Source organism: Austrofundulus limnaeus, unplaced genomic scaffold, assembly GCF_001266775.1.
Source record: "Austrofundulus limnaeus strain Quisiro unplaced genomic scaffold, Austrofundulus_limnaeus-1.0 Scaffold740, whole genome shotgun sequence".
NCBI classification, from domain to species: Eukaryota; Metazoa; Chordata; class Actinopteri; order Cyprinodontiformes; family Rivulidae; genus Austrofundulus; species Austrofundulus limnaeus.
Window position 1 is genome coordinate 6,555 of NW_013953142.1, and position 10,874 is coordinate 17,428.

Below are 10,874 nucleotides of genomic sequence, written 5' to 3' on the forward strand. Positions count from 1 at the left end.
CACACACACACACACACACACACACACACACACACGTGCACACACACAAGTCTGAGCCAAATATTCTAAATTTATACCAGAGTGTAATCAAGCTTACAGCAGCTGTTTTTAAGTTCTCAGACATCGTGATCACGACAAAGTTTAGAGATAAAAACTTATTTTTCTGAATGTTTTTGCAATCTAACAGTTTTGGCATCTTCAGCATTATTTTAGCTGTTTTTAGATGGGTGCTGGAACAGTTCTGGTTTTTGTAAATATTTACTGATAGAAATACATTTTGATCTCTATGATTTCTTTAAAAACATTCATTCAGCAACAGATTGTTTTTGTCTTTTTGTGCTTCTTTTTGAATTTAGCTACTGTTCTGTTATCTGATTTAGCTAGCTTCTGGCTATGTTTAGCTAAAGTACTTTTCCTATTTAGCTAGCTTTTGGCTATGTTTAGCTAAAGTACTTATCCGATTTAGCTAGCTTTTGGTTATTTTCAGACAATATTTTTGCTTAACTCAGCCAGGCGTTTTTCTTCTTTTGACTTTTAGCTAAGTGTTTTGCTTGTTTTAGGTTTGAACTCTGTGCTTTGCTTCTTTGCCATTTTACTTAGCATGTTGCTCCTTTTAGCTAGGTAAATAATTTGTTTTACTTCTTTTAACTTTAAGCTAGGTGTTATGCTTCTTTGAACTTTAGCTACCATTTTGCTCCTTTCAGCCAGGAACCTAGTTTCTTTTAGCTAGATGTTCAGCTTTGTTGTGTTTTTAGCTAGATGTTCTGTTTCCTTTGGCTCTTAGCTAGGTGTTCTGCTTCTTTCAACTTTGAGATAGGTGCTTTGCTTTTTGTGAGATTTTAGCTAGCATTTTGCTTCTTTTAGCTAAGTATGTTGCTTTTTTAACAAGTTATATTGCTWTTTAAGCTAGGAGTTAGCTACTTGTTTTGCTRGTTTTAGCTTTGAATTTAGTGTTCTGATTTTGTGAGCATTACCCAAGTGTTTTGCCTTTTCTAAGCTTTTTGTTAGCATTTGTCTTTTTTATTTGGGTAAACTCTTTATTTTTGCTGTTAGCTAATTGTTTTGCTTGTTTTAGCTTTAAGCTAATTAATTTGCTTATTTTAGCTKTTAGCTAATGGTTTTGCTTATKTTAGCTTTAAGTTACTTACTTTGCTTATTTTAGCTTTTRGCTAATTGTTTTACTTGTTTTAGCTTTAAGTTGTACATCTTTTATCTTTTAGCTGGTGTTCTGCTTGTCTTAGGTTTAACAAATCATCTGAAGCTTGTTTTATTTTGAAAATATCTCTTATTTTTTTGTTTTTGTTGCGTGTTGCAGCGTCTGATTGAGACGGCTCCCTGGGGAGACGATCCTGCCACCATCGAGCAGCAGCTGGTGAGCCACCGGAAGTTTCAGAGCTCCATCATCTCGGCRCCGGAGGTGGACCGGGCTCGAGACGAAATGGTGGGTACATACGTTTGGTGTCAAAGTCATCATGAGGAGAAAATCAGATTTCCTGCTAATTACAACGTCAAAAATGAAACGCACCGAATATTTCTTCTWTTTAGTTGAAGATGGGAGACAAAGCGAACGCTAACGCTCTGGGCCAGGCRTGGGACAGCCTTCAGGTGAAAGGGAAAAAAAAAACGCCTGTTTGTGATTTTTCATCAACGTGCTCTTCTTTGTTCATGCTAATCCTTTTTTTTTTTTTTTTTGTTAGCAAATGGCGTGCGACCGGTCCACTCAGCTGCGAGACCTCCAGCATATCCTCGAGGAGATCTCGAATGAGATAATGTGGGTGAACGACAGAGAGGAGGAGGAGCTGATGTTCGACTGGGGGGACAAAAACATCGACCAGTACATCCCCAAGAAGCAGGAGAGCTACTCTGTGAGTAAAACCGGTGGAATGAGGAGCTCTGATCCAATCGCTGAACATCCCCAGATCAGTGACCCTCTCTCTCTCTGACAGAAACTGATGAGAGATCTGGAGGACAAGGAGAAGGAACTGAACAAACTGAAAACCAAAGTGGACATCCTTCTGAAACATAACCACCCGGCCTCTGAAAAAATTGAGGTGTGGACAGATTTCGCCTACGTCTTTACGCATCTCTGCTAATTATTTATTTGTTATAATGCTTCCTTTGGATTTCTGCAGGCTTACAGGGACACTCTGCAGACTCAGTGGAGCTGGCTTCTTCAAATTACAAAGTGCATCGACATACACCTGAAGGAGAACGCGGCTTACAGCCAGGTGACTTTGGCTGTAGCTTTGGCTGCTTCTTTAGACATGGTTAATGTTCCGTATCACAGCTCTGAAGGTCGTGGGAAGCCAATTGTATGTTCTTAGCTAAACAGCTTACTCTGCTATTAGGGTTCATGGATTGGATGATTAAAGTAGGGGTGGAGCCAGAGGGGTGACAWTATGAAGAAAGTAGGGTTCTCTGCAGTCACTAAGTGAGACATTCTTGGGTTTGAGCAGGGTTTGGGAAAACCGTGATCGGCGAAGTTTGAAAAATAGGCAGATGTTCTTAAGCTTGGGCGGAGTTTGGAAAATAGAAAAAGGTTCTTGGGAGTGGGCAGAGTCTGAGAAAAATGTGGTTGGTGGAGTTTGGAAAATAGGCGGAGGTTTTTAGGTTTAGGCAGAGTTTGGGAAAACCGTGATTGGCGAAGTTTGGAAAACAGGCAGATATTCTTAGATTTGGGCAGAGTTTGGGAAAACCATCACTGGCATAGTTTGGAAAATAGGGAGAGTTTCTTAGGTTTAGGCGGAGTTTGGAAAATAGGCAGACGTTCTTAAGTTTGGGTGGGRTTTGGGAAAACCATCATTGGCATAGTTCGGAAAATAGGCAGAGGTGCTTGGGTGTGGGCAGAGTTTGAGAAAAATGTGATTGGTGGGGTTTGGAAAATAGGCGGAGGTTCTTGGGTTTGGGTGGCGTTTGGGAAAMCCGTGATTGGTGAAGTTTGGAAAACAGGCAGATATTCTTAGGTTTGGGTGGAGTTTGGAAAATAGGGAGACGTCCTTTTTGGGTGGAGTGTGGAAAAACGGCGAAGGATCTTGGGTGTGGGTGGAGTTTAGAAACTAGGGAGACATTCTTAGGTGTAGGCGAAGTTTTGGAAAATAGGCAGACATTCTTAGGTTTAGGCAAAGTTTTGGAAAATAGGCAGACATTCTTAGGTTTGGGCAGAGTTTGGGAAAACCATCACTGGCATAGTTGGGAAAATAGGGATAGTTTCTTACGTTTAGGCATAGTTTGGAAAATAGGCAGTCGTTCTTAAGTTTAGGTGGAGTTTGGAAAAACCATCATTGGCATAGTTTGGAAAATAGGCAGAGGTGCTTGGGTGTGGGCAGAGTTTGAGAAAAATGTGATTGGTGGGGTTTGGAAAATAGGCAGAGGTTCTCAGGTTTGGGCGACGTTTCAGAAGACCGTGATCGGCAAAGTTTGGAAAATAGGCAAAGGTTCTTGGATTTCGGCGTAGTTTGSAAAATAGGTTTGTGTTCTTGGGTGTGGGCGGGGTTTGGAAAATAGGCAACGGATCTTGGGTGTGGGCAGAGTTTTGAAAATAGGTAGAGATTCTTGTGTGTGGACAGAGTTTGGCAAAACCGTGAATTGTGGGGGAAGTTAAAAGATGTGATCTTTAGCCATGATTTACTTACAGGAAGTATTGGCCAGTGCTGTTGATGTTTAAGGGTAATTAGTAAAATTATTGTGAATATATAAATATAATTTATTCACTTCAAATTTTGCGTGGCTAGCAACTTCCTGTCTCGAGTTAATACTAATTTTCAAAATTAGCGATGTTTTGAAAGGCGCTCTCTGGCCGTTTAGACCCAGCTGAAACACATCCCGCCAGCCGCCCGGTGTTCATCCAATGGAATCCTCATGGCTCCTTCAAACCCCACCCAAAATAGTCAATCTGACCAATCGTGTCTTTCATAAACTCCTCCCACACACCAAGAACCTCCCACTTAATGGCTGCAGTTACTCCCTTCTCAAATGTTTGACAAGAGGGTTGGGCATTTCAAAGATAGGCAGTTAGAGCAAAAGAGGAATAAATATCTGTCAAGCAGCTGGTGAAGAGGCAACCGATCCATGTGTGAGGAAAACAACCGTTCTAAACCACTGAATTCATATAAAACAACAATCGTGTGTAATGATTCTGGCTTTAAGAAAAAGTTAAGGAAAACTGGGCGACATCTAGTGGCGAGTCTGTAAAATATCAATGACATGGAGCTTGGTCACACACTGCTGTGGGATGGCGTCCTGTTCCTCAACCAGAGTTTGTCGTAAGTCAGTATGGTGGGGTTCGGAAATGAACAGCACGCCTGAAAGGATCCTACAAGTCTTCAATGGAATGAGATCAAGAGTGCAGGCAGGCCGTTCCACCCTCTGCACTCCCAGGCTCTGGAGGTAGTCTAATATGATCTCTGCTCTGTGGCGGTGAATGTTGTCATGTTGGACAGTAGAGTTTGGTCCCAGACTGTAGAGAAATGGGTTTGCTCACAGGTGGCCCGTCGGCACAACCTGGTGTACCAGGACCTCAGTTTCAGAAACGCCTGTGATGATTTTCTTGGGCGAAACCCAAACTCAGCTTTGTTGCTTTACCCACAAAGGATTTTCCTCACAATTTTGGCATAATTGAAGAGTAAATCAACAGGCTTTCCAATGGCTTAACACCAAGAAGTAGTGTTCCAACAAAATAATCCACCAAACATTCAGTACATGTTTTCCATTTTGCTGTTGCTAATCTGGTATTGTTGTTTKTAACAGTTCTTCAAAGAGGTCAACGACACAAACAAGTCTTTGAAAAAAGTACACGAAATTGTATTAAAGAAGTTCAAATGCGACAAGAACACAACGCTTGAGGAACTGAAGGAAAGCCTTAAAGACATGGAGGTAGGAGAACCTTTGTTTTTATTTTATCCGTGAGCAGAATGAAGCCCAACCCATGACTATGAAGTGTCACATCTCATAATTTCATCTTCAGGTGGAAAAGGAGAAGATCCTGGATCACAAGCTGCAGGTGCAACATTTGGTCAACATGTCGAAGAACATCGTGAGGCTGAAACCCAGAAACCCAGAGGAGAAGGCCAACGGCATCATCGTCAAGGCTCTGTGCGACTTCAAACAAGACCAGGTCAGTTTTTAGTTTTAATAATCAGAAACAAATTTACACCTAAATTTGGAATTAACTGAAATAAAAATTAATAAAATACATTCTCGTTGGRCTCTTCAGAAGGTGATCTGTAAAGGCAACGAGGCCATCTTAAAGGACAACAGCCAGCGCAGTAAGTGGCTCGTAGTGGGTCCGGGAGGCATGGATATGTTGGTGCCCTCCGTGTGYCTGATTGTGCCACCCCCTAATCCGCTCAGCGTCAATTTTGCCACCAAGTAAAAAACACAAATATCCTCCTTAATCTTATAATTTTACAAAACAAACCAAGATGAAACTCAAAATGTAAATTTCTCATTAAGGAACGAGATGTATTACGAGTCCATCCTGGCCATCTGGAGTCAGATGTACATCAATATCAAGAGTCTCATTGCCTGGAACTACTGCCTGATGGATATACAATACATCAACTCCCTCACCTTGACCATGGTAAGAAACATCTCTGTAAATGTTTTGAAGCATACAACAGAAGAACTTTACATGCAGGGTGTCCGCTTTTCAAAACAAGAGTTTTAAAAGTTTTTAGTCTTTGAGCCTCAAAAGAATCATAATTTGATTCCTGGCGATGATTTCACCCATCTTGGGTGTTTCGGAAGTCCAATTCAAATATAGGACTACAAAAGAAGAGGTGGTCGTCTGGAAGTAGACATGGACAAACAGGAAGTGACCCCAATAGTTGAACATGCAGGGTAGACCATGACTAGACAGTAACTGGATGTGGAAATATGGTCAGTGTCCTCTAGTTTAAGCCTATAGCAACAGARCTAAAGGATAGTTCAGAAACCCAACCCTAACTATAGAATTTATTAAAAAGTAGACAGGGTATCAGCCACACGAACAGAAACTGGATGTTGGTTATACAAGAGCAGAGCCTGATGACTGTAAGCTCTGCCTTTTTGAAACTCTAGGAACTACAAGTAAACTCGCAGTCTGAAAGTGAAGATGCTCTTTAAGAAAATTAAACTAGTCCACCAGCCCAGCCTGCTGTGACTTTAGGTTTTTGTTCCATTATGTTTTATTTGAGCTTGGATTTGGTCCAACACTGCCTCCTTCTGACAATGTTTTAATTCTGCAGACTCAAGAGACTCAATCAGGCAGTCTACAAAGGTCCAATAATCACAGAACTATAGGTTATTCCTTCTAGCATTTTAAGTGTTAAAGTTTTATTTTTATAAAAATGAGCCTGCACCAGTGCAAACACAGTTTACAGTTTCACAGTTTAGCCTTATGTAACATAGAGGTTTAAGTCAAACTATAGCAAGTACTACTAAAGCTAGTAGTAGTAGTAGTAGTAGTAGTASTASTACTGGTAATAATACTTCTGRTATTAGTKTAGTATATTTATTTGTAGTGCTATTAAAATTAGTGTAAGAGTAGTTAGTGTAAGTAATTGTGCCAATAGTGCTAGTGGCAATACTATTGTCACTGGTATACATATGAACTAAAAGTTCAGCTAATACATATATATGGTGATATAGCTTTAGCGCCCAAGCTAATACAGACAAACTCACAATTTTTTTGTTTTCTTGTTGTAGTAAKGCTGTGCAGGTGAAAGAAAGCAGTCCTGGTGTAGCTCTTTAAAAATCAATTCAAAATTGTCTACGTTTGTGTTTCTAGTTGTCCAAGATGCGTCCCGACGAGTATCGACAAATCCTCAAAAACCTGGAGACTCACTTCGAAGAGTTCAAACAGACCAGTCAAGGATCTCAGATGTTTGGCGTTGATGAGATGAAGAGCATCGAAAACCAGTTTGTCGGAGCACAAGCCCATTATGACAAACTGGTGGTGGAGCTTCCTACGTATGGTCAGTAGATGTTAAATCTGCTACAGGGTCGTAGCTGTTACTTGGGTTTTACCTTCCTTTCCTGTTTCTCCACAGGTTCTTCTCATGAGGAAATTGAAGTAGAGGAAACTATCGACGTAGAACAACAACAACAACAGCAACAACAACAACTGATATATTTGCAGCAACAAGCTGTCGAGCAACAGCCCCAGCAGCACCTRATTATATTACAGCCACCACCTGAGCAACAGCACCTGTTTATATTACAGCAGCAGCAGCAACAAGCTGCTGCAGAAGAAGCCATGAGGCTGAACGAGGTAAGGAGACTGAGAGAGGAAAGGAGGCTGAGAGAGGAAGAGGAAAGGAGGCTGAGAGAGGAAGAGGAAAGGAGGCTGAGAGAGGAAGAGGAAAGGAGGCTAAGAGAGGAAGAAGAAAGAAGGCTGGAAGAGGAAAGGCGGCGAGTGGAGCTTAAAAAACAGGAAATGAAGAAAAAAGAAGCAAAGAAAGARGTGATACTGAAAGAGGTGCCGATCAAGAAAGAAATGATGGTAAACATCAAGACCGAGCAGCGAAGGAAGTCGTCCTCCTCGTCTCTGTCCTCTTCCTCGTCTCATCTCTTGTCAGAGCTTCATACTCTCAGACTGAGGATGGAGGCAGCAGAGGGTACTCTGAGTCAGTACGTTCACATCTGCTTCGGAGACGACGGCGCCCGAGACTGTGGCCTGAAGATCACCCAGCTGGAGGTAAACACAAACTCAGAAAACAAGTCAAAAGCTTTTACGAAAACAACTTTAATTCGGAATATTTTTGTTTCAGTCGGTGCAACGTGACGTCGACTTGATGCGTGTAGATTATCTACATTTAAGGGAGCGCATTTCGAAGGTTTTGGACAGCATGAGCGATTCAGACAAAGCCCAGTTCCTACGCAACGAGATTGGCGTAATCAACCAGAGACTGGGGGGTCTGGAAAGCAGCTCATCGGCTTACGTTCAACGGTATGCAACACAAACACACCAGAAAGGTTTATTTTGGAGTTTTTAACAGGAATTTAAAAATGCCTAACTGGAAAACTGTAGACACACAGTTTGCAGTTGACAGGTAACATTTTCCAAARTAAATACYTTGGGACCATGGTCTGTTCCTTGYGGGACACCTTAAACATYTCAACTACCTTWATTTGGAAGCAAAAAAGCTTCAATATCCTCTGAAACTGACAACAACACTCTTCACCTTTTCGTCATTAATGTTTTTCTATCAGGCTTCGAGCTCTAAGGGACATGCTGGAGAGCATAGCTCGAGCTGAGGACATTGTGAAAGTTCACGAGGCAAGACTGACCGAAAAAGAGACCACTTCTCTGTCTCCAGCTGAAGTCAACGAATACATGGCGACCCTTAAGGTATTCTTCAAATTAAATAGTAGACAATGTTGTAAATCCACTAGAAGATGTCAGCCTTTTATTTTGTTTGTTCATTAAAGCTGTAAGGACTCTGTGCAGTCAATAAGTTGTCTTATTAGAGTTCCCCTTCGTGATTACGYTTCATTATGCGTAGACCATCAAATCAGAGCTGGATCAGAGGAAAGATGTTCTGATCTCCATGGAGTCCGAGCTGTCAAAGGCRAACCACTGGAACAGCCAGGTGGGCGGCTCCACCCACAGGTGTGACTTGATGCTGTCGAAATACACCGAACAGGTGGGCTTGCTGTCCAACCGCTGGAGACGAATCCACGACCAGATCGACACCAGGTACTTCTCTTTCTCTTTTGTAAAACCCTTGATAGAGAATGCCGTTGTGTGAAGTACAAACAACTTAATTATTATTTTTAGACTACAGGACCTGCAGTTGTACGTGCCTCAGCTGCAACATTACAAGCAAACCAGCACCTCGCTCACCGAATGGATCGATAAGACTCGGAAAAAACAGGACACCCTGCAGGCCACCAAGATAGACAATGTCCAAGCTCTGAAAGACCACATTGGCAATCAAAAGGTTCTCTGCTCAGAGTTTAGTTGTGGTTAATAAAATGTATTTCTTTGTGGAGAGTTAGGGTTTGTGTTTGCTTTGTCTCTGACATCCATGTTTTCTTGGTAAATTCAAGGCTCTGAACACCGAAATCAAAGCAAAGAGGGAGACGGTAGAAAGTGTGCTGAGAGACAATGAGACATGCGTAAATGCCATCAAGGTAAGCAGGACCCTGACCCATCACTTAGGTTAACCACTCAGACATAGGCCCAACCCCGACCCATCACTTAGGTTAACCACTCAGACATAGGCCCAATCCCAACCCAGAACCTAAGAATAACCACTCAAAGACAGGCCCAGCCCGGACCCCTGATCAAATTTATCGAAATTGCCAATTTTCTGGTCTCATGGCTTCGTTTCTTGCAGGACTATGAAACCGACCTTGCCTCTTACACCTCTGGCTTAGAAACTTTACTTAACATCCCCATCAAGAGAACGATGCTGAGGTCCCCATCAATGGATCTTAACCAAGAGGTAACATTTTACTTTGGCAGGTTCAAAAGGATTTTYTCTTTTCCACGACTTAAGTGAAACCATGTCTGAATATGTTTTTCCTTCAAGGCTACACTACTGCAGACTCGCTACATGGAGTTGTTCACGCTCTCTGACGACTACTACAAGTTCTTGGGCCAGTTGCTCAAAAACATGGAGGAGCTCAAGGTATAATGTGTAATTTTTTTTAATTTGTTGTGTTTTGATAAAGTATTTCTTGTCTCAATCTGACAGGTGAGTATGAAAGTAAAGATTTATGTTAATGTGTTTAATCGTGTTTCATTGCATTTCATTTTAAGTTAAATTGTTGCTTCCATGTTAATTAAACGTATTCTTAGGGCAGGATGGCTTAAAGGTTAGCAGTGCTGGGGATGGTGCTGCTAATCAGCTAACAGCTAATGGAGGAACAATTTTTTTTTGTTTCATAGCAGATTAGCTTTTCTACTTACTTTGAAAACTGTTAGTGGACCAATTAGCTTCTGCTAAATTGTGTTTTGACAACTTTAAGTCAACTAACAGCTAACTGACAAGCTAACATCAACAGCAATGCCATCTTAGCAATGAGCAATTAGTTGTTAGCTTTAGCTTCTAGCTACTAACTTTTACAGGGTTTTGTGCATATGATTTTATGTTTCTGATGTAAATATAAGATCAGAGCAATTTTTTTTAACTAATCCTTCCTATTGTGTATTTCCCAGCTGCAAAAAAGTAATGCGACCCTGTTGCAATGACCTGTTCTATTCCCCCCATGTTTTTGTCATGTGTATCTTCTTGAATGGGTGTTCTTAACTGCAATTTCATTCTACATTGCATCCCTGATGTTCTATTTGAATGACGAATCTGAATCTGTTTAGCATTTTTGTGTTAGCTTTCATTAAATTTCTTTTACATATTTAGCAGTTTGATGTTAGTGATGCTATATTTTTGTTAGCAGCTAACAAAGCTAACTTTTTGGTTATCTGCACCCACCGTTGGTGGTTAGCGTTGTTGCCTCACAGCAATAAGAGCAAGAAGGTTCTCTTGCTCATCTAGGTTTTCTCCGGATACTCGAGTTTTTCCCACAGTCCAAAAACATGAACGTTAGACGTCCCTTGCAAAAAAAAATGTCTGTGATCTCAGTGGGATTAGTCTGGTTAAATAAACACGAATGAATGAATGAATGAAAGATTCCATTCTCACATGGAATCATTATAAAATTTTAACTTTGAATAAATGTAAAAAAACAAAACAATAATTATTTTTATGGTGTTTACGGAGCCCGCCGGGGGTCAGTGGGAGAAAAAAAAACAGCCGCTGGAAATGCGTGTGCACGGATTACTAAACTGAGCGAACAGATTACTAAACTGTGCGAACGGATTACTAAACTGTGCGAACGGATTACTAAACTGTGCGAACGGATTACTAAACTGTGCGAACGGATTACTAAAC

The 10,874-nt window shown here is 41.2% G+C and overlaps 1 protein-coding gene across 1 annotated transcript in view; it reads left to right on the top strand.

The window, feature by feature from the left end:
* Positions 1-1,315: 1,315 nt before the first annotated feature.
* LOC106532266 (desmoplakin) overlaps positions 1,316-10,874 on the top strand; it is a gene marked incomplete at its 5' end in the record, with an annotated part of 31,951 nt that continues 22,392 nt past the window's right edge. Inside the window, 18 exon segments of the mRNA XM_014028289.1 lie at positions 1,316-1,441; positions 1,546-1,605; positions 1,698-1,865; positions 1,947-2,051; positions 2,133-2,228; positions 4,747-4,872; positions 4,964-5,113; positions 5,213-5,367; positions 5,452-5,578; positions 6,767-6,953; positions 7,029-7,675; positions 7,749-7,927; positions 8,191-8,329; positions 8,484-8,677; positions 8,759-8,921; positions 9,031-9,114; positions 9,321-9,428; positions 9,516-9,614. Of these exon segments, the coding sequence (XP_013883743.1) occupies positions 1,316-1,441; positions 1,546-1,605; positions 1,698-1,865; positions 1,947-2,051; positions 2,133-2,228; positions 4,747-4,872; positions 4,964-5,113; positions 5,213-5,367; positions 5,452-5,578; positions 6,767-6,953; positions 7,029-7,675; positions 7,749-7,927; positions 8,191-8,329; positions 8,484-8,677; positions 8,759-8,921; positions 9,031-9,114; positions 9,321-9,428; positions 9,516-9,614 (2,913 nt within the window).